The following is a 22,886-nucleotide window of genomic DNA, read 5'->3' on the forward strand; positions in this document are numbered from 1 at the left end:
CCAAGGCGCTCCCCTGCTGCTCTATGAGAATCTTCCCGGAACCTTCTGGACCAACACAAACCTGGACCAGAATCAAGCTCCGCCTGATGCAGCTGAAGCTCAGATCTCTGAACCGAGTTCGTCCACAGAACCCAAACAATACTCGCTCATCGGACCGTCGCAGCCTTCCGCACCTTATCCTCTGATCCGGTCCAAAACCGGCAGAATCATCCTCCCTTCGTCTCTGAGGACGGGTAAGTCCACGTCAGGCTCCGCCCACCTTCAGCTTCACGATGAGCTTCAAAAACAGTTTAACTTCTGTAGTTTGAAGCTTTTTTTAACGACTTTACAACGAGCTTTGACAATTTAATAGTTTTTGTGTTGATGATTGGGATCAAACCTCTTAGATTCACTGCGAAATCTGAGATCGAACTGTTTTTGTTTCATTAAAGGATCAAAAGATCACAGATAAAATAAAAATATATAAATTCTAAAACAAAAAAAACCTGAAAAATGTATTTAAAGTCTTACTCCAATCTTTTCGATTTATGTCTGGGATATTTCCTACATGACAAACACAATCTCATCCTCTGAGTCTGATTTGCAATGTTCAGATCATTAACATTGGAAACATTGTTCTGCTTCTCCTGGAGGACGTTTCAGTTTGACCACTAGGTGGAGATTACACTATAAAAGTACACCTAATTCAAGAAGAAGACAACAGCATGAGGGGAAAAAAAACAAAGTTTTAGACCATAAATAGTTACTTTAAAAATCATTTCCTTAAAAGAGTTTTGAAAATTACTGCCTGTAAGTAAATAAAGATGTTAATTTAGTCAGAATGTATTTTCTTGGTCAACCGAACGTTAGCATTTAGCTAGCAGGCTTTATCTTTATGTGCTAAATCGATTTATATCTTTTGTGAATCAATTATTGATCTATGAAGCTTAAATTGATCAATCGATGTTCTCAACGCCGCTCTGTTACTAAATGTGATCCGAATCATTACCTGATTGGCTGAAATAAGTGAACTGATTGTTTTTCATCTCCGTTCTGATTAACCTTGAACTTTTTTTGTATTTTAGTAGTTGGTCAAGGCTATTACACGCTGATGGTCATCCAACCCAATCAGACGACAGGCGAGGCGGACTCGTCTTCTTCCACCACGCCGTCTTCTGACCCGGTCCAGTCCAACGGTCTAGAGGACGCCGCCCCGCCTGATGCTGCGTCCTCAGACCTGGATGTGTCTTCCGACCTGCAGGCCCCCCTCACTGACGAGGCCTTCTTCAACAAGTCCAGGTCCTCACCGGATCCGGTGGAGATGGATGACCAGCACGCCATGACGGAAGCTGCTCAGCTGTGCTTCAATTCTCTGCTTCCGGGTCAGCGGAGGCGCGAGCGTGGAGACGCCCGCCGCAGAGGCCGGCCCAGAAAACACCAGTTTTCTTTAGACGACCAGCGAGGTGAAGCGATAAGTCCGAGCGAGACGTCCGGAGAGACGCTCCCTACGGAGATGACGTCACCGCAGGATTCCCCCATCGGCCTTTACTGCATCCCGTCCAAACGCGGCAGAGGACGGCCTCCGAAGACGAAGTCGGCGCTGTCACGAGGTTCTGTCCGGCGAGCGTCGGAAAGCCGGGCGGAAGCGGACAGCTCTGTCCGAATCTCCGTCAGGACACCGAAGAGCTCTGATCCGGCCGGACTGTCGCGGCCGCTGACCCGCGGCTCCATGGGGAAGGACTTCCCCAGCGCCAAGAAACGCTCCTGGGAGGACATCGAGAAGGAGCTGGACCCGGACCTGGACCTGGAGTTTGAGTAGTTTGATCTCAGGTCACCTGCATGAATTTATCAGCATTACCGAACGTGCCTGACCACAACAATCATGATGGAGACCGAAAAGCTGTGCAAGATATCCGATGGCATTAGAGCGGTGACGTGCTGAATGTACGCTGAGGTGACCATGTTACCTTCAGGGTCACCTCCATGTTTGCTTTTTAAATCCACCTCTTTCTGTAGCTGAGAGAAAACATGAACAGAATAAAGTTTAGGCAGACAAACCACATTCTCACTGTGTTTTATTACTACTGTTAGGCTGTAACTACTGTAGTTGCACTTTAAAGTCTTTATTTTCAGCTTTAAGACACTTGAAACTGAAACTTTGATGGAGGTTTCCTACAGGACAAAATCAAATGGAAAATAAAATGATCTTTCTTTCTTTTTATGGATTTTTTTTCAATTAATATGAATTAAGTGAATAAAAATGTTTTGTGTTATGAACTGTGGACTCGATGTTCTTTCTTTAAGTTCACTTTAACTTGTGATTATATCACATTAACAAACTGCAAACAGAAAATCTCACACTAAGAGTTTATCAGTCTTCCTCTGTGGTTTTAACATCAAATCAGGTTTTATCTGCAGTGATAACGTCAGTAAATCAAGTTTACTTTGAGAAAAGAGAGTAAAACACAATGGGATATTTAAACAGAGGAAACGGGAAGCCACAAAAGTGCAATTTTAGATGAAAAAAAAACAATATTCAACTTCTTTTAATGATTTTGTCTTTAAAACATTTTTTTAAAAAACACAGGGATAAAATTAAATTATTTATCCTTTTTATTAACTCCACAGATGTGATGCTCAGACTGAAAAATTGGACTAACACCGATGGAAATGTATCGTCTCCAAATCACATTTTTAAACCTGAATGTCTGTTGGTCGCTGCACAAAACTGAATCAACACCTTCTGGTTTCTGTGGAGATTTGGGACTTTTTAATGAAACCAAATGTGTGGGGGAGGGGCTCTGGGAAATGCAGTTTTTGATGGATTTAAAGATTTTTTTTACTAGATATTTTTCTCTGGTAATTAAGAGGTATTTTACACAGCCTCTAAAGAGGCATAAAATGTCCCTTTAGGTAATCCGTAGGTATTAAGATAAAATAGTTTTGTAGTTTGGTAAGAAACATCCACAAATTACTTCTTCCCGGCTCAATAACTCAACAATAAGCAAACATTCAACTATCTCATCCGGTGGGACGCAAAAAATGACCTTTCAAAGAAAACAAAGATCGTCTGCCAATGGGACTGTTTATGAAGTGTGAACTCCAGATATAAACATTCTTACTCATCCTGATACAACAGAAATATTGTTAAAGTCACAGATTTTTTAAAGCTATATTGATTATAATCGCTCAGTTTTACCTAATAACTAAGAGTAAAATTAAAACCGATCAGCGAAACATAAAATTAGAATACAGACGGTTCAGGACTCACAGACCAATAGACATTTCCAGTCCAAACAGGTATTTTAAGGGCCCCCATCACCTCTGGGGCCCCATATACAGGCGACCGCCCAGCTTTTCCTAACGTCAAATCCGCCCCTGAGAAGCTTATCTAAAGTTAACTGGCTCGTGATCACACTTTGAACCTGATCAAATACAAACAGAGATCTGATCGAGGCTGTCAGATAAAATCCATCAAGTCAAACTGAGGTTTGGCGCCCAGACTTCTTCTCCGCTCAGCTGGCCTCTTCCCTCAATCCGATTAAAACGGCGGGAACAAAAGCGGCCATTGATGCAATCACGAGACCAGATTGAAGGATCGATGAAGGAGGCCAGCCTCCACCTCTGAGCCGGTTAGGGCGGAGCTGCAGACGGGCGGACCGGAGCGGGACTCGGGCTCACGCGCTCACACAGCAGACCCGCTCCAGGCGCGTGACGGTGCGGGCTCCGGTTCGAGCGTCAGGATGCCGGGAGATGGATTCACCATCAGAAGTCGCATCAAGAATCTGCTGCGATCTCAGTCGATCAGGAGCAAAAAGAAGAGCAGAGGAGACCTCCCCGGGAAGGTAGGAGTAATATGATGAAATGCTGCAAAACGAGAATAAAAACTGAGATTTTATGAAAATAAATCCAAACAGGTTTAGTTTAGAAAAGCTTCTGCATTGTCAGTAAACAGCTGTTAACGTTTGTTTACAAACAAACAACAAGTATTTTCTGTGTGCGTCTAATTTTAATTCTAAAGCAGGAGTCTGCACCTGCTCCTCCATCATGTTTAAAATCTTAAATATAAAGTATTAAAAAGTAATCCAGACTTTATTCAACTGATTCCCAAACACTTGAAAACGGAAACACAAGATTTTGACAGATTTGGAGGTCACTAAACACAGCCACAATTAAAATAGAGAATAAAGCAGTTTTTTTAAATATATTTCTTGAACAAATTAAAGGATTTTAAGATTGATGATTCAAAAATTAAACAAGGGTCACTTATTAGCTCAGATTGAATTTTATTTTTGTCAGATTTCTGTCTCAAACACACCACAAACTATAAGATAAACTATATATATTCACTGCTGAGATAACTCTAACATTTGTTGATGATCTTTTATGTTGCAGGGCGACTTTTATTTTGAAAGGGCAGCATGCTAACTTCTACCAAAACCTATAAACTATTTTAGATTCTGAAAAAAATTGTGTCTTTATTTTTTTTATACTAATAATTATGAGTTTTTCAACATATATTAACTGTTGGGTCTCGTAAATTTACTATTTATTTTCTCGTAAATGTACAACTTTGAAACATGTGCATTTAGGAGAAAAAAGTCATAAATTTAACCTGACTTTTTAAGTCATAAATATACGACTTCTCATAATTTAACAGTTATGACTTGTTTTTCACAAACTTACAAAATTTTAAGTAGTAAAGTTACAACCTTTCATCTCGTAAATGTACACAGTTTTTTCTAGTAGATCTAACACTTTGAGTTAGTAAATTTATAAGGTTTTTTCTTGTAAACGTACAACTTTATAACACGTAAATTTACGAGGAAAAAGTAATACATTTAGCCTGTGAATTTTTAAGTCATAAATATATGACTTTATTCTCATAATTTAACACCAATCTTGTCAATTTATAAGATTAAAAGTTGTAAATTTACTAGAATAAATCTCGTAAATTTACAACTTTAAATCTTGTAAATTTATGAGATTTATTCTAGTAAGTTTACAACTTTAAAACACGTACATTTAGGCTATGACTTTTATTGTCATAAATATATAACTTTATTCTTGTAATATGAAAGTTGTGAAATGTTTTCTCAAATTTAAACATTTAAGACTTTTAATCCTGTCAATTTATGAGTTGTTTTCTAGTAAATTTACAACATTAAAAGTCGTGAATTTACATGTTTTTTTCTTATTGATTTACCTTATTAAATCTGGTAAATTTATGACTTTTAATGTCGTAAATATACATGTTTTTTACAAGTATTTTTCTGGTAAATTTATGACTTTAAAACAAGTAAATTTACGAGAAAAAAGTAATACATTTAGCCAATGACTTTTAAAGTCATAAATATACGACTTTTTGCTAGTAAATTTAGAGGATTTAAAGTCGTAATTTAAAAACATTTGTTTGTGAACTGGCTGATACTCTGTCGCATTCGACCAAAAAAAAGAACAAAAAAGACCAGCAGTTACTTTACGTTGATCGTAATAGAAACGATAACATAAATGGACCCACATATCTATGGAAGTGTATTCTCTGACATTAAAAAAGAAAAAATAAACTCATGGAAGTGTTAAAGTTTAGTGTTCAGTGTGTTTTGCATTCATTCTGCTCGTCTCACGACCTCTCTGGACCCCCCGTCTGTGCTTTTACCTGTCCAGGTGACTCTGGAGAAGGTGCTGGGCATCACAGCTTCAGGAAACAGCGCTCTGACCTGTGATCCGAAGTCTGGACTCATCGCCTATCCTGCAGGGTACGGCGAACGGCTGCACCGTTCCACCGGCGTCTCTGATGCATTGTGGTTTCTGATGGTGGAGGACAAAACTGTGGAGCGCTAATGTCATCTTGGGGCGTGAGGGGCTGTAAGCTAGTGGGAGAGAGTGTAAACAGGAAGTGGGGGTGGGGTTGCTCTGACAACGGTCCCACCCACAACTGAGAAGTGAATTTCTGATGAAGTACTGCCGCTCTGCAGAAGCTATGTCCTAGAAAAAGACTAACTTTAGTCTAAGATGTTCTAATCATGCTAAAAGTGGGAAGAGTTTCATCCAAACCCCCCAGATCAGCTCGGAGCGGTTTGACCCTCGACCTGTTTCCTTCTCGTAGGTGTGTGGTGGTCCTGCTGGACCCCAGGAACAACAGACAGAACCACATCATCAACACTTCCAGGTGAATCCGTCTCCCCAAATGGAGACGCGTTGAGTGGTTTCCGTCCGCTCAGATCCGTCCTGACGTGTTTGTGTCCGTTTGACAGGAAAACCATCACAGCTTTGGCCTTTTCTCCTGATGGGAGGTATCTGGTCACAGGAGAGGTGAGTCTCACTCACTGCTCTAAAGGGTTAATACGCCTCCCGTTTCAGCATGGCTTCAGATAATCTGCAGAACTAAAACTATCCGTGAAGATCCTGCAGTGGAAGCGTCTTGTGTGCAGCGCGTCTTCACGCCGTTTTGTTGTAGTTACGTTTGTTTGAGGGCAACAACTCCACCTTAATCCCCAAAGCCGATTAAAGACCTCAGTGTGTGTGAGTGGACGGAGGCGCAGCGGTTACCATGGCAGCCAAGTCTGAAGTTCAAAAGACCAAAGAGGACCGGAGCGGCCGCTTGTGCCACAGCGCCGGACGTTCAAGAGTCTCTCTAGAAACGGCTGCAAAGTTCACCGGAGGAACGTTCAGCAAGCCAAGAAGAAGTGCATGAAACCGTTAACAACTATCAACTTTTTGATAAAGTAAACTGTTTAGTGTGTTCACCATTTGTCCAAATCTACAATTCCAAAATTGAGCTCCAAAGAAATTTCCCAGAATTCTCTGCAAAAACCATGCTAGCTAGCTTGAGAGGGACCTGGCTGCAGACAATGGCGCATGACGTCATCAGCCGGAAGCAGAAGTTATGCTACTTACCCAAAGCGTAGCCATAGCCCTAACCTAAAAGTGTTTGGAATTCTAGAAAAAAACCTTTATAAAGCTTAAAAAATGAAATCAATTATTTCAAGTGACTTGGAGGAACTTCAGGTTCTGGACGTTGATGTCTGCAATCAGGTCCTCCTGGCTAGATTGGGGAGTATAGACCACAATGCATTGCACTTGAACAATTTTTGCAAAAAAAAAAGTATGTTTTTAATAAACCTTTAACGTTTTTATCATGAAAACATGAGTGAATTCACTTGTCGTAATGATTAGGAATATGTTTGAATTCTATCCATTCTGCCCAATGACAAAAAATACTATATAGTGCAGGATTATCTAGTCCCTGGATTAAAAAAAAAGTCGGAAACAATAAGAAAATATATATAAATATTTTTTTAACGGCAAATATGACGTCACCTATTTTACAAAGAGACAGCCTGATCAAGGCGAACATTTTAGAATTATTTATGAATCCATTGTGTTCTGATGATGAAAACGTTAAATGTTAAAAAATACCTTTTTTTTTCGCAAGAAATGTTTTTGCTGAGAATTCTGGGAAATTTCCAGGGAGCTCCATTTTAGAATTGTTGATTTGGACAGTATATGAACTAGTGACCGGACTATATAGTTCATTAAGTAGTAAAATCTCTTATTCGACTTGGACAAATATTTGAAAATCTTCTAACAAAACCAAAACACACATGTCTGGGATATCCAAAGAAAGTTTTGAAACTATTATAGGATGGCCACAGGACCAATGGCCTGGCGGCCATTTTGTGACAAACTGAAGTTTTTTGTTATTTCCCAATTTTCCACAAAACAAGAAAATAATTTTTTGCTACGAATGATCTTCACAAAATTTTATACAAATGCCACCAGGTGAAGTCTAAAACCACAACCGAAGTTTTGTTGACCTTTGACCTCGAGAAGAGGTCGCCATCTTGAATCTTCAAAGTACGAACGACAAATTCAAAATCCTCATAAAGATTTTTTTTATCACCTTCTGAATCCTCGATCAGCATTCGGCGTCTATTTTGGAAAAACTTTTCAAATTAGAAGTTTGTACATTTTGAACAGTGTTAGCATGGCGAGCTAGCAAAAGTGGCGCTTTGATGTTACTCGCACATTTATTATTGGAAAATTATGACAATCTATTCCATGAATCTCTCTCTAACGATTAACAAATATATAACATACAATACGAACATATTAAAAATGTGGATTTGATTAGCAAAAAACCTCGGTTGCTAAGGAAATTCAAAAATGTACTTTTGCCGATTCTTCTGAAAATGACATAGATCTGTCCATCATCACCAGGTGACCAAAAGACAGAATGGTTGCTATGGAGATAAACCAACAGAAAAGCCACCATTTAAAAAAATAATACTACATCTGCAGGTTTTAAAGCCTTAAGAAATATTTAAATGAACCAAATCTGATTTTCACTATTTACACATTCTACAAAACGGGGAATCTCTTCCAGATTAAACTGATTCCCTTTGAAACAGTTGGATTCATCTTCATAGTCCTTCCAACAATCAGACCAGCTCTCTGCATCTCTTCCTCTTATAATGCACAAAGCCGGCTGACCTTTTGGTCCCCAGGAGGTAAACGTGTTTAGATCCAGGGCCAAGTTCTCAGTCTGAGGATCGGCGGGATAATCCCTGAGAGCTGAAGAACAGCAGGTCCAGGTGATCGGTGTCTGCTGGGATTCAGTCCGATTCACCTGAAGTTCAGAGACCACTCCACATGCTGGAGTAAAAAGACCTTCATTTCCCTCTGTGTCCCCGTGCGGCCTGGACCAGAGCGGTCACCTGCCCGCCGTCAGGCTGTGGGACGTGGCGGAGCGCCGGCATGTGGCGGAGCTCCAGAAGCACAAATACGGCGTCTCCTGCGTGGCGTTTTCCCCCAACAACAAGTACATCGTCAGTGTGGGAAACCAGCACGACATGATGGTCAACGTTTGGGCGTGGAAGGTGTGCAGACACATCAGAGTGACTCGTGGTCGTCTCAGATCTGAGTTCCCCTCATGTGCGGTTGTCCTGCAGATGGACGTGGTGGTGGCGGCTAACAAAGTGTCCAGTAAGGTGACGGGCGTCTCCTTCTCCGAGGACAGGTCTTACTTTGTGACGGTCGGGAACAGACACGTCAAGTTCTGGTATCTGGACCACTGCAAGGCCAGCAAGGTACCGCTGGAGGTTTCTGGAAGTTGGCGCCTGGTGTGTGAGAGCGTCTAATGTCACATGACTCCTGTGCAGACCAGCGCCGCCGTGCCGCTGCTGGGACGCGTCGGGCTGCTCGGAGAACTGAGGAACAACTTCTTCTGTGACGTGGCTTGTGGGCGGGGCTCCAGCTGTGACTCCACCTTCTGCATCACCAGCTCGGGGCTGCTGTGTGAGCTCAACAAGAGCAGGACGCTGGACAAGTGGGTGGACCTGCAGGTGAGAGGCTGCTGCGCAGGCGCAGGCGCAGGCGCAGGCGCAGACGCAGACGTTTTGGGCTAACGCTCCAGTGTGCTTCGTCCTGCAGACCAGCATGGCGCAGTCCATCTCGCTGTCTGAGGACTCGCTGTTCTGCGGCTGCGCAGACGGCATCGTGCGGGTCTTCAGTCCAGACCTGCGGTTTGTGGGGACGCTGCCGCGGCCGCACGCCCTCGGCGCCGACGTTTCCAGGTGTGGAGGAGCTCAGGAGATCCTGTTTCTTGGCGCCGATCCACCGCAGGATCACTAAGTATAGAACTTCCTGTCTTAATCTGCTTTGAACTTCTCTCTCTCTGCAGCCGTGCGTGTGCCACCAAAGCAGACTACCCAGATGTCATCGGCGTCGCCTACGACTCCGCCCACCGCTGGCTCAGCTGCGTGTACAACGACCACAGCCTGTACGTGTGGGACGTGAGAGACGTGCAGAGGGCGGGGAAGCTAAACTCCGCCCTCTTCCATGCTGCATGCGTCTGGGACCTGCAGGTACGAACCAGGTGGAGGTGATGCTGGGAAGATGCTGCAGCGTCGTTTATGGGAGGAGTTAATGAGATCAGGAAGAAAAGAGTTGTTTATTGGTAGGAAAATTATCAAAACACTAGAAAATATAAAAAATATTTTTATTTTAGATTTAAAATTTACTATACATTTATTTTTAATTTTATATTAGGGCTGTGAATGTTGATGCAGTAACACAGAATTAATAAAACATAATTAATTCGTTAGTATTCATTAATTGCGCTCAGTCGTCCTGCTGTGCAGCTGTGAGATCAGAGTAATAAAACTGTCTAAAATACACTTATTTTACAATCTGTGATGGAGATTTTATTAAATTAAAGGCATTTCTTTGTCGTTTTTGGACAAAACCGATCTTCTATTTTAATAAATAAGGTGGACGGCTGACGGCTGTCACGCTGCAGCAGAACACCCGTTATGAAGGGCGGGGGGGCGGAGTGAAACTGAGCCGTCTGCTATTAGAATTCCAACAACGAGGAAACCGACCATTACTTTTTTGGGATGGGGACCGACATGACTGTTCCACAAAAACGAGTATCAGCGTTGTCTACAAATTGAGGAAACTCAGCATTTCTCTGTGAAAGTCCCGCCCCCTGACGCCTTGAGGGTCGAACAGTTTATTGTATTTGTTTTATTTTTATTATTTGTTATTACATATTTATATACATATTTATTTTTGCTGTATATGTATTTTTTTCTATTATATATTTACATACATTTTAATTTTTTTATTTTTATGTATTTGTTATTTTTTTATTATATATGTATTTCATATTTATATGTATTTTTTTAATTTATATTTATTTTATTTTTATTTATATTTTTTATTTTTTCTCATATATTTCTATATTTTTAATATTTATTTGTATTCATTTTATATTTATTAAATGTTTACATTTATATTTATGTGTTTTTTTAATTTTATATTCATATTACATATTTTTAATTTTATTTTTGATTAATTATAGCTTTTTTAATCTCATCCCGACCAACTAAACACCTAAAGACAATCGGTTTCTGTTTATATGCAAAAACTGTATAAAAATAACTTTTATATTAATAAAACTTCAGTTTTTTTCCGATTTTTTTCCAATTTTTTCCAATTTTCTGTGGCTTCTGCTCCTCAGATGTTTCCAGATGTTTCTGGAGAACCCCCCTCAGGTTTGTCCGATTTGTCGGGTTCGTCTTCCGGCGGTTTCCTCACCTGCTCGGCGGACGGCACCGTCAGGCTGTGGTGCACTGAGGAGCGGACCCAAACCCACAAGAACTCCCAGAACTTCCTCAGCAAAGTGAGTTTGGCTTCATGAAAGACGTCTTCAAGCTGAATGTTTTTACCTTCAGATTCATCTTCTGCTCTGCAGGATCTCTTGAGGATAATCTACACCAACAGAAGCACCGGCGCCGTCCTGGACCCGGAATGTTCAGCAGACAAAAGTGAGCCCAGAAGCGGCATCAGAACCATCAGCGTCAGCCCGGACGGCAAACACCTGGCGTCTGGAGACCGCGGCGGGATGCTCAGGTAGGTCGTCCTGACTGAGGCAGACGCTGAAGCTCCTTCTTACGGCGTGAACTCCTCCCTCGCAGGATCCACGACCTCAGCAGCCTGGAGGAGGTCATGAAGGTGGAAGCCCACGACGCCGAGATCCTCTGCCTGGAGTACAGTAAACCAGAAACAGGTGAGCCGTTTTTAGAGCTCCGTCTCTGGAGCGCCGCTGATCAAACTGTCGGCGCCGTCAGGTCTGCAGCTGCTGGCCTCGGCGAGCCGGGACCGCCTCATCCACATCCTGGACGCCAGCAGCGGCTACAGTTTGGTGCAGACGCTCGACCAGCACTCCTCCTCCATCACAGCCGTCCGCTTTGCAGGTGAGGCTCCGCCCACTGACGCCGGCGTCACCGTTTGATCCCTCCCAGTTTCTAAAGATTTCACCTTTGATCTTCAGTGAATGAGAACAAAGTCAGCATGATCAGCTGCGGCGCCGACAAGAGCATCTACTTCCACACGGCGCAGCAGGTACAGTCCAAACCTCCGACTCTGCAGACGTTCTCCTGCTAGATGTTCAGTTTTTGTGTTTTCTTTGATTTTTTTCAAGCAAACTACAAAGATTTGTGTTTTTTTTTTTTTTAAACGCAGTTTTGAAAACTCTGTTTAGCTGCTGAAAATCACATTTTAATGCCTCAACAGTCTTTACTTTACAATCTAAAATTCTTTATTTGACTTTATAATAAGGGAAGAGGATTATGGGATGTTTGTAATGTTCATTTTTATAATTATATATTTTGCAAAATGATTTTTTTCAATTCGATCAATAATTCTGTTTACTTTCCTTGATACAGGAATTATATTTATTAATATTATTTTACTTTGATTTTTCTATTTTTACATTATGTTTATATTTTTATTTTTTTATATTTTCTTTGACATTTTATAAATAACTAAAGTTTAACGTTTCTTTTTTTGTTGATTTTTTTGCTGCTGCAGCTCAAGTTTATAATTTTATTAATAAAATTTTCTGGGACATTTTAATTATTTTTTAATTGAAATTATATTTTAAAGTTTCTCCTTTTGTTTTTTATATATTTATATAATTTGTTATGTTTTGTTCATTTATTTAGTCCCTTTATTCCAGATGAAGTTTATTTTATTTTATTTTTTGCACGGTTTAAGCTGTTTATTTACTTTTTATAATTTTCTTTTGTTTTCTCTTCTTTTTTGCATATTTTAAGGTAAATATTTATCATTCCACATTTTATTTAAACTGAAATGTCACAGAAAACAAAAACATTTTTAATATTTTTGGTGAATTCTGAGCTCAGACTTTTCTTTGTTCCTGAAAATGAAGAGGATTTGGATTTTCTTTCGTTCTTTTGGGTCAACTGGGTCACTCAGAACCTCCCAGTGTGACTCGGTTTGATCCAAACGGAGTTTGTCTTCCATCAAACCTCTCCGCCTTTTCTTCGTCTCAGACGGACAGAGGAACGGAGTTCCGGCGTTCCCACCACATGGTGAGGAAAACCACGCTCTATGACATGTCTGTGGACGCCACCAGCAAGTACGCCGCCGTCGGCTGTCAGGACCGCTGCGTCAGGTGAGTGTGGGGGCATGTCTCTGAGGGCCGTCAGAGCCGGCGCTCCCAACGACTCTCTGGGTTTTTTCCTCTGCAGGATCTTCAACATCAGCAGCGGCAAACAGAAGAAGGTCTATAAAGGATCCGTGAGTGAAGACGGGATTCTGCTGAAGGTACGGAGTCACCCCCCCCCACCCCCTCCAGAGACCGGATCCCCTGTGATCGGCAGCTTCCTGTTTCCTCTCAGGTTCAGGTCGATCCGTCGGGTCAGTACGTGGCCACCAGCTGCTCCGACAAAAACATCAGCATCTTCGATTTCTACAGCGGCGAGTGCGTGGCCACGGCGTTCGGACACTCGGGTAACTGAAGCCCCGCCCCTAACTGAGCGTGTGCACATACGGATGGACTCCCGTCATAGGCCTGACTTTGTTTTCAGAAATCGTCACAGGAATGAAATTCACAAATGACTGCAAGTATCTGATCACCGTTTCTGGAGACAGGTGAGTCGGAGTTTAGGAAGAAAAAGACTAAAAAATAGACTCGCAAATTATCTGGAGGAAACGAATCCTGAAGATGTTTTAGGAAGTGTTTTCTCTTCCAGCTGCATCTTCATGTGGCGGCTCGCTCCAGAGCTGACCTTCACCATGAAGGAGAGGCTCCATCAGCTCCAACGAAACCCCAACTCGCCGCCGTTCAGGTCGTCTGCACTCAGGTCAAAGCGCCGCGGCGTTCTCGTCATCTGTAGATGTTCAGTTCAAATTTATTTATACAGCCCAATATCACAAAAACAAATCCCTCATTGGGCTTCATATCGGTAATTTCACTGAAACAGGAGGTCAGTCGTAAAATATAAACAATAGCTAAAAACTAAACAGACTAAATAAATCTGGTTATCCCTGTTGTTAGAACCTCCTTCCTGGTAAGGAAAAACTCCTGAAGAAACCTTAGAGATGTCCACATGAAGGAGAGATCCTTCCAGGATGGACAGACGATTTACCAAAACTATTAAAGAAGAATTATATTATCTAACTCTACAACTACGTATTTGAAGAGAGTTCAGCCAGATAGAACTGGGGGACAGGTGGAGGCGAGGTCCACAGCTAAGACGAGCCAGAGACGTGGTCCACGGCCAAGTAGAGCCAGAGGAGTGGTCCACGGCCAAGTCGAGCCAGAGGCACAGTCCACTGCCAAGTAGAGCCAGAGGCGTGGTCCACAGCCAAGACGAGCCAGAGGAGTGGTCCACGGCCAAGTAGAGCCAGAGGAGTGGTCCACGGCCAAGTCGAGCCAGAGGCGCAGTCCACTGCCAAGTCGAGCCAGAGGCGCGGTCCACAGCCAAGACGAGCCAGAGGAGTGGTCCACAGCCAAGACGAGCCAGAGGAGTGTTCCACGGCCAAGGAGAGCCAGAGGAGTGGTCCATGGCCAAGTAGAGCCAGAGGAGTGGTCCACGGCCAAGTAGAGCCAGAGGAGTGGTCCACGGCCAAGTAAAGCCAGAGGAGTGGTCCACGGCCAAGTAGAGCCAGAGACGTGGTCCACGGCCAAGAACATGAGCACAGATGATCCACCATCTGAAACAACACATGAATCCCACTGCACCAAACAGAAGCACAGAAAACTAAATATTATAAATGATGGGAACAGAGAACGGAGCCGCAGATCTTATGTGAATAATAACGAAGATAGAAAATGTAAAATGTTTATTGTAAATGTAATATGTTCCTGAAGCTGAGACTTACACTTTTGTCACTTTAGGCGGGAGGTCCACAGCGCTCCGGTTCTGGGCAGTCTGACCTCCAACCACCACCTGCAGGAAGATGGAGAGGAGGTGGAAGACGGCAGCGACCACGACGACGGCTCTGGCAGCAGCTCCTCAGACAACAGCCACGAAGACGAAGAATCAGGTGCTGCCAGATAAATCTAAGAAGTTTTAATCCCGTGATCTCATTCCGGTTCTTCCAACAGGATCCTGGGATGAAGGGCAGAACCTGGAGACGGTGAGGTCTTCTCATCCTGTAGCTCCTCCCCACGGTGGAGCCGGCGGTCAGGTGACTCCCGACGCGGCCAAGCGTCCGCGGCGGCGTTGGTCTCATCGCATCGGCTCCCTGGAACTGATGGTGAAGTCCATGCTGGACCTGCGACAGCTGGAGACCTTCGGTCCAAAGAAAACCACCAACTGGCTCGACAGAGACAAACCGATCACCTCCAGCCTGCAGGACTCCATGGTGGGCGGAGCTGTCCGTCAAACAGGAGGAGGAGGAGCTTAAGTCTGACATCACTGGATGTTTGTCTGCAGGAGCAGGTGGAGGAGAGGTCCCGGAGACGCTGGCGTTGGCTGTCCCCCCCTAGAGACGTCGCCGCCGCGCTCTTTCCAGAGGAAAGCGAGCTTTCGGACGGGTAATTTTACCAGAGTCGACCGAAGATCTGTCGTCTAGGGTTGAACTCACAGCTCCTCCCTTGTGTGTTTGTGACGTCAGCGAGTACGCAGTGAGGGAGTGCCGCGACAGCTCCTCGGAGCGGGGACTCCTCAGCCAGAGCCAGGACGGCTGCAGCCCGGACAGCGCCTGTTCGCTCGGATACGACAGCAGGGAGTCCATCCCGGACTGCAGCCCGGACTGGGAGCCGCTCGGAAAGCCGGAGCCGAGTCGCTGTCAGTGCTGCTTGAGTTTTGAAATCACTCAAGAAAAAACTGTTTTTTAAAAATATAATTTTAGCTAAATAAGACAGTTTAGCATCAAAAAGCAAAGTATTTGCCCTAAATTACAACTGATTTTAGGATATTTCTGTTTATTTGAAATCATTTTCCATATTTTTTCTCTTTGTTGTTTTTTGTTTATTATTAACCCCATAAAGACCACCACATCAAAGAATTTACCAAAAATGTAATTTTTTTAATTGCTTTTCAAACCCTTTGATGAAATCTACACAAAATACTCTATTATTATTACTATTTTATTTAAATATAGACTAAAGATAGTATCAATTGTGATATGTCAGGTGATTTTTGGTAAGTTTTTGCTCACAATATTGTTAGTTGAAGATGCAAAAATGATTATGAAAAAAAACTTTATTTACCCACTGTCTCAACACATTTTTACCATGGTGTAACTGAATTATAAAGAATTAATTATTTTAAATAAAAAAAAAAATACAGGAAGTAATCATTAAAAAATAATAATAATAAACGAGTTATTCTCACTATGTATCTTTAAAAACTAGCTAAACTTTTCCCGCCAAAAGTGTTTTTGAGATTTAATGGAGTCAATCATCTATCTTCTTCTGCCTCCAGTGGAATAATGATGAACTACAGGGCAGAAAACATGAGCTATGTTACATAAAATTAGTTTTTAAGCAAGGTTTGGATCGTTCTTATGAGATAGGGCTCTCAGAAATCCATGTATCAAATATGATACAAAAGGTTCTACAGGGTTAATAAATGATGATGGTCACATCTCTTTATTTCTCCTCCTGATTGTGTCTTCAGACTTAGAGTCTCGTAACCGCAGCAGCTCTGAGGAGGAAGAGGAGGATGAGAAAGAGGAAATGGCGGAAGCGGTGACGAGTTTGGACGAAGCTCTGAGGAGAGTCAACGCCGACCACGGTCAGCAGGACTTCCTGAAGGAGAACTACGAGACCCTGGGAGAAAGCTGCAGCAGTAAGCACCAATGCTGGTTTGAATTTCATTTAAACCAGCATTTCTGAATCCTGGTTTTCTCCACAGTTGAGCAGAACTGTGCCCAGAGGGTCAGTATCTCCTCGCGCTTCCTGTCCAGAGGACGCCATGACAGGTACCTCAGACCAGCTGAGTTTATCAGTTTTGACCTAAATTGATCAAAAATGTCTAAAAGAGATCAGCTTCAATCATGAAAATGTGATGCAAAAGACATTTTCTCTTTTTTTTTCCTGTGCAGAAGAGTTCCTCTGTTTACCAAAATGGCGGGAAAAGACCTCGACGCCAAACTCCCACTGCTGAGGGTCCAGACGACGATGGAGGACGGTTCTGTGTCCGGCTGCAGAGCTGAGGGGTGAGAGGAAGTGGCGGCGGTAGTTAGCTTCAGAAGAAGAGCTGTGGGAGTTTATCGTAGAATCCTCACAGATCCAACCATTACTATTGAATATCAATGTGTCTGAAGTTTTTATGGGACAGATGACAATTATGTTGATATTTTGTTTTTTGTAAAAAAAAACAAAAACATTTTTTTATTCTAATCTATTCACTATATATATATATATATATAATATATTTTAAAACAAATGTCTTTATTTCAAAACATATCAGTAAACTGAGCTTTTTTTCTCTTTTTTACATCAATGCAAAAACCTTTATTTTGAAAATGAGAAACTTTGTCAATATTTTATTTTGAAGTTTTGTTCACTTCCTGTGACAGTAGTGCATTCGTTTTTATACATGTAAAGTCCAACATTTTTCTGCTTTTAGAGCATTAATTACCTGTTGAACTGTACAGTCTACCCGATTTATAAGGATCTCAAATCTCAAACGTAAAAATCTAATTTTCTGAAACAGAACGGGACTCTCCGACTATCACAGATGGGCTGAAAGGATTGGGGACTAAACTTTACATAAAAATAAATGATTTCAGCTTTTAATAAATGATTGATAATCAGTGAAAATGGCCTCAAATAAAATCAGCAGCTTTTAAATTTAAAGGTTAATTTTGAAATGTCAAAATGGTGACCTGACATTGTGCCAGCAGGGAGCCTGACGTCCCGGTTAAACTCAGAACCAGCAGGAAGTCGTCCGGATCCCACCTCTGGAGAAGGTCCAGCCCGGCGTGGAAGGACTCGCTGAGCGTGGACTCCCCTTTGCAGAAGTCCCATTCCGCTCAGAACCTGGCTTCAAACTGTAGGTGTCTTCGTCTTCATCTTCATCCCAGCCAGCAAGGCCCAGTGGGCCCACGTGGTTTAAAAGTGGTAGAAAATGTGGGTCTCCAGATGGGTTTGTCTGCAGTTTCCGTGGTGGTCCCACTTGTGTTTGCCTACTTTTGCTTACGTGGATACTAAGTGGGTAGGCTCGCTACGCTAGCCAGCAGCCCCGCTGTAGCAAGATAGCAAGCTCTGCTGTAGCATGCTAACGAGTTCTGCTGTATTGAACTAGCAAGCTTCTCTTTAGCGAGCTCCACTGTATCGAGCTAGTGATCTCCCTTGTATTTATTTAACGATCACCGCTGTAGCATGCTAGCGACCTCCTCTGTTAAAAGCTAGCAAGCTCCGCTGTAGCAAGCTAGCTGTATCGAACTAGCAAGCTTCTTTTTAGTGACCTCCCTTGTATAGAGCTAGCGAGTGCCGCCTTAGCGAGCTAGTGAGCTCTGCTGTCTAACAGGCGGCTATCTAGCATAGCCAACATGGGCAAACACATTAGGGGCCTCCATAGAAAATGCGGACAAACCCATTTGGGGTCACATTTTCTGCCCACATTTAAACCATTTGGGGTCAGAACTTTGTGGTCACTAACATCCATCTTCCTCTGCAGCTCTGGGCTCCCCTGCGCCCCCTGGCGTCCAAAGGGAGTCACGCGTTAGACCTCAGCTGCTGTGGCTGTCTGCAGATAACCTGAAGCCCCCCTTCCTCGTTTCCTCGCCGTCCTCCGGGTCTCCCGGCTCCCCCGGGTCGCCACAGCCCTGGGAGAGCCCCAAATCCAGGAGCCCGCACTCCTACATGAACCCCACCATCAGCTCTCTGGCCAAAAGCAGCAGGTCGCTGTCTCTGGGCGATGACCTCCAGTCCGTCTCGCCGCCGCACTCCCCGTGCTCCTGTGGGAGCAGGAGGAGGTCCTCCGGCGGCGACGTGGAGATGGAGCCGCCGCTCTTCTCCTCCTCTCCTGTTACCGCCTCGGTTTCATCGATGCCGTCGCTCCTTCTGAGTCCTCCTCGGAGTCGACCTGCAGCCTCACCTGTCCGTCTGAACGCCCCGCCCTCTCGCATCCCGCTCCTCAGCGCCGGACACCTCCACAAGATGAAGCCGAGCTCCAGCTGGTGCGGCGCCGCTGTGGGCGGAGCCTCCAGCCCAGCGGACGCTGGCTACCATGTTCCACCCTCACCTGAAAAACTCAAAGGTCAGACAGCGCCCCCTGCAGTCCGTCCAGACAGGAAATGCTCAGAAACTCAAGTGTTGATGTTGTCGTTCCAGCGTGTTCCAGACAGCTGTCTTTGGGTCTGGATCCGGTTTCTCCAAGTTCGCTGCCTGTACGGCAGAAAAGGTCGTCTCTACCTGAGAGGTGGGGCTTCACAACACCTGTACACATTTACCTGAGAGCAGCAGAGTCACGAACCTCTACATCAGGATTTCCTGCTGAATGTTTGTTCATCTGCTGCAGGAGAGCGGGAGATGAAAAACAGCGCCCTCTGGTGGCTGGAGATGTCTTCAGCACAAACCCACAACCAGGTGTGTAGCTCAGAGCTCCGCCTTCTGCGGCGGATCGCAACTGAGGCGGCGATCCAATTCACAAATCCAGATCAAACATAGCGGTTTCTATTGAACTGATATTTATTTAGAACTATATGTATTTTTCCATCCTGAAACTTTAGCTAGTTTCAGTACGGTTCGTCCGCCATGCTAGCAGATGACGAGATTTTGTAATATTCTTATCAATCATATTTTTATTCAAATTTTGGTCTACATTTTAAATAAAAATTGTGTTTTCAGAACTTACTTTTGTTACTTGAACTTCAATCTCAATTTTTCATCTATGACACAAAACTTGATAGTTTTATTTTGAAAATAGTTTGAAGGTTTAAGTACTTCCTTTGACAGTAGTAGTTTATACACATAAAATCCATTGTTTTTCAGAAATTTAGAGCATTAATTACATTGTTTGAAGTATATTTTTTACTACATTCCACAATATTAATAAAAAAGTACTATACTATTATATCAAAAACTTTTTTTGAAAATCTGGGATTTCAGACGTCACAAATATTCACACATTTGGTTTGGAAATGGATCACAAATATCCAAGTATTTACCTACTCCTTACTGCCCTGATAATCAGAATTCTGTTTTTTTTCTTCCTTATTTTGTATTTATTTTAAATAAATAAAGTTTTTCTGTTTTGCTGCCATATTTTCATCACAGAAAAAATAATTTGGCGTAAACTTTGGATATAAATCCTATGACGGGAAGGTTTAAAGTCCCTTCAGTTTCTGTAAAGTGAGATCTTTCTAAGCTCCGCCCTCTCTGGGGTCATTTTCCATTGGATGTCTTGTTTAAACCCGCCCCCTCTGTCACTCTGCAGATTCGGCCGTCTCCATGGAAACCTGCAGGCGAACCGCCACAGATCTTCAAAGCAGTCTGCAGAAGACGGTGGAGCTGTTTGCGATGGTCAGTTGATGTTTGTTGAATTTGTGTTTGTTTCACATCCAAAGGAAGTTCTGAAATTATTATGGGATGGTGACAAGAACTACAGGTTGGCGGCCATTTTGTGGCTAAATTTGATGATTTTCCCATTTTGCTCATTTTTGAAAAGAAAACTTTTCTTCCGGTGATCTTAATGAAATGTAGCGCACATGCTACATTAAAGGTTAAGTCCACACCCCCAGAGGAAGTTTGTTGACCTTTGACCTCAGGAAGAGGCGCCATCTTGAATTTTTCAAAAATACATTTTCACTGCCTTCTCCAAATTTAAACTCCGCCTCAGGATTTCGATCTATCACCTCGTAACTCCTCGAGCATCATTGGGAAGCTACTTAGGATAAAATGTTGGAATTATAATTTGGAGATTTTGAACGGCGTTCGCGTTACACAAATGTGACATTTCCTTGTTGCTCGTACATTTGTTACTGTAAAAATAAAGGACATGAATCCTTAGCTCAAGCTGAATGGAAATACTATAACATATGATGCGACTGTTTTAGGAATGTGGGCGTGGCTAACAAAAACATCCGTTGTCAAGGAAATAAAAAATGTACTTTCACCGATTATTCTAAGAATTGTGCAGATTTGTCCATCACTCCCTGGCAACCAAAATATAAAATGGTTGCTATGGAGATAAACCTACACAAAAGCCGCCATTTTGAGAAAAGTGTTTTCTCCTCACAAATAAATGATAATCTTTGTGCTTACAAGTTTAGCAAAATTTGAGGAAATTAAGTATGTTTTTCTAATTATTTACATTTTCATGAAACTTTTTGTGTCTAAGAAAATAATTTTAGTAGTTTGTCCCTTTTACCAGCTTTGATGAACTTGTGAGTGACCCTTCCAGGTGTGACCTGATGACCTTCTTTGTGTCCATCAACAGTTACCGCGCAGAAACCAGCGCCTCAGCGAGGAGCAGCAGGAGATGAGAGATGTCCTGACCGAAGCTCTGCTCTCGGTGAGAGCTCAGCTGGACTCCCTGCCTCTCCTAAACTCCCCCCATGAGGGAGCTGAGGGGTAAAAGGTGAAGGAAAGAGAAGCTCCGCCCCCTCCACCTGCTCAGAAACGCTGCTGGAGAACTTCCTGTTACACAGACGATGTGGTTTTTAGTTTTATGCACTTTAACCTTTGAAAAGTCGCCTTTTTAAGCTTTCTCCTTCTGAATTAAAGTGTCAAAAAGCACAAACACACAGTTCTAAACCAGATCAAGTTTATTTCAGTAAAAAGTTTGTAATATTTTACAGCAGGAAATGATGTCCGAACAGATGCTTTCTGCCCTCTGAGGAGACTTCATTCCTGAAAATAATTTCTCTTCCTGTAACTTTCCATGAAAGACTGTGAAATTAATATTGATTAATATGTCTTTTCAAAACATTTTGTAGAGTTTTAAACTTTTCTAAAAGTTGTTTTATCGTCCTGTTGAATAATAAAAACGGAACATTCCGGATCAGAAAAGTTAATTCACGTTCAAACACATCCGTTAGTGGCGGTTTAATTGAAACATCTGGAGAAAAATGTTGCAGAGGAAGCGTTCCCGGCGTCATCCCGGCGTATCCCGGCGCCGTCTCCGGCGTTTTTCCTTAAGGAAGCGTTTCCACATTGATGTAGGTGAGGACCACATCGTGCAGGATGTTGATGCGGTCGATCTGGTTGAGTTCTCGGATGCGGTGACGGAACTCAAACATGGGGATGTTGTTCACGGCGACCCTGAAGGCCTCGGGGGTGCAGAGGACCTTCATCTGCACAGACAAAACGTCTCCGTCAGGCGTCTGCTGGCTCCACATCAACCAATCACATCACAACGTTCTCTGACTACAGAACACTCAGAAAAGCTGATAGTTTCTGCCCCACGTGGACAGTTCAGATCCTTAAATCGGGTTGGAGGTAAACGTACAAGATTAAAAGTTGTACATTTTTTAGATTCAAAGTCATAAATGTACGAAATTTAAAGTTGTACATTTTTCACATTTATAGTCACAAATTTTCGAGGTGGAAAGTCATAAACGTACGGGACTTAAAGTCGTACATTTTCAAGATTTAAAGTTGTAAACTAACGAGTGACCCACATGTAACTGTTTTAGGAAGTATGGTGGTATGGGCTCCTTGTTCCCAGACGGAGCTCTGATCTCTGATGGGATGAACTGGTTCCACAAAAACGCTTGTCAGGACGGCGTTTGTTTTCTCCTCACCTCAAAGGTGCTCCCGGAGGCGAACGGGAAGGGCCCCTTCAGGTCTCTCTCCTCCTGGCCCCAGCGCTCCCCCAGTTTATGGTTACGGACCACCACCTGTTTCCCGCCCTCATTGAAGCGGGGATTGATGTGAAAGGCAATGTCATTGCCCCTCAGGAAGTTCACAGTGAACCTGAGAGAAGCTAAGACATGTCAGTCTGCTCCACGCCGCGGCGTGTTTGGCTTTAACGTGCAGGCTTACATTTTGGCGTTGGGTTTGACGTAGCCCAGGATGGTCATCATCATTTTGTCGTACACGCCTCTGGCCAGGTTCAGGTTGTACGGGACGCTCTGGAGACGAGCAGCTGGTTAAAAGAGGAGGAGAAAGGGGGGTGGGTGTGAGGGCGGGA

General features: G+C 43.1%; 3 protein-coding genes across 4 annotated transcripts in view; 2 read left to right on the plus strand and 1 right to left on the minus strand.

The window, feature by feature from the left end:
* LOC112157693 lies at positions 1 to 2,041 on the plus strand (the record flags this gene model as incomplete). The annotated part of the gene is given in 2 exon segments (XM_024290587.2): positions 1 to 233; positions 1,065 to 2,041. A coding segment is annotated over 1 exon segment (708 nt). The 3' UTR covers positions 1,799 to 2,041.
* A 1,366-nt stretch (positions 2,042 to 3,407) lies between these two features.
* Positions 3,408 to 21,763, plus strand: LOC112157691 (mitogen-activated protein kinase-binding protein 1). 2 transcript variants are annotated; one of them, XM_024290585.2, is made up of 32 exons: positions 3,408 to 3,824; positions 5,647 to 5,738; positions 6,089 to 6,151; positions 6,237 to 6,294; positions 8,691 to 8,861; positions 8,934 to 9,071; positions 9,144 to 9,326; positions 9,415 to 9,557; positions 9,665 to 9,848; positions 11,006 to 11,167; positions 11,240 to 11,397; positions 11,463 to 11,554; positions 11,616 to 11,741; positions 11,819 to 11,889; positions 12,843 to 12,964; positions 13,041 to 13,116; positions 13,191 to 13,302; positions 13,380 to 13,443; positions 13,545 to 13,640; positions 14,693 to 14,841; positions 14,903 to 15,162; positions 15,234 to 15,334; positions 15,415 to 15,587; positions 16,422 to 16,592; positions 16,659 to 16,725; positions 16,849 to 16,962; positions 17,653 to 17,801; positions 18,429 to 19,010; positions 19,085 to 19,172; positions 19,272 to 19,339; positions 20,190 to 20,275; positions 21,192 to 21,763. In XM_024290585.2, exons 1-32 carry the CDS (start codon positions 3,723 to 3,725, stop codon positions 21,327 to 21,329), a joined length of 4,359 nt encoding a protein of 1,452 aa, XP_024146353.1. In that variant the 5' UTR covers positions 3,408 to 3,722; the 3' UTR covers positions 21,330 to 21,763. The 2 variants fall into 2 exon arrangements, with proteins under 2 accessions (XP_024146353.1, XP_024146352.1); XM_024290584.2 differs by having other exon boundaries at positions 3,409 to 3,824; positions 13,545 to 13,655.
* An 87-nt stretch (positions 21,764 to 21,850) lies between these two features.
* LOC112157692 (galectin-3) overlaps positions 21,851 to 22,886 on the minus strand; it is a gene marked incomplete in the record, with an annotated part of 4,117 nt that continues 3,081 nt past the window's right edge. The window contains 3 exon segments of the mRNA XM_024290586.2: positions 21,851 to 22,047; positions 22,498 to 22,669; positions 22,739 to 22,827. Coding sequence (XP_024146354.1) covers positions 21,889 to 22,047; positions 22,498 to 22,669; positions 22,739 to 22,827 — 420 coding nt within the window.

Source organism: Oryzias melastigma, linkage group LG24 (assembly GCF_002922805.2).
Source record: "Oryzias melastigma strain HK-1 linkage group LG24, ASM292280v2, whole genome shotgun sequence".
Lineage (NCBI taxonomy): Eukaryota > Metazoa > Chordata > Actinopteri > Beloniformes > Adrianichthyidae > Oryzias > Oryzias melastigma.

Excerpts from the sequence above, each read along its gene's own strand:
- LOC112157691 (XM_024290584.2), top strand. The coding sequence starts at position 3,723 with ATGCCGGGAGATGGATTCACCATCAGAAGTCGCATCAAGAATCTGCTG. Across the intron at positions 9,558-9,664 it reads CTCGGCGCCGACGTTTCCAG|CCGTGCGTGTGCCACCAAAG; the intron begins GTGTGGAGGAGC and ends CTCTCTCTGCAG. Across the intron at positions 17,802-18,428 it reads TCAGAACCTGGCTTCAAACT|CTCTGGGCTCCCCTGCGCCC; the intron begins GTAGGTGTCTTC and ends CTTCCTCTGCAG.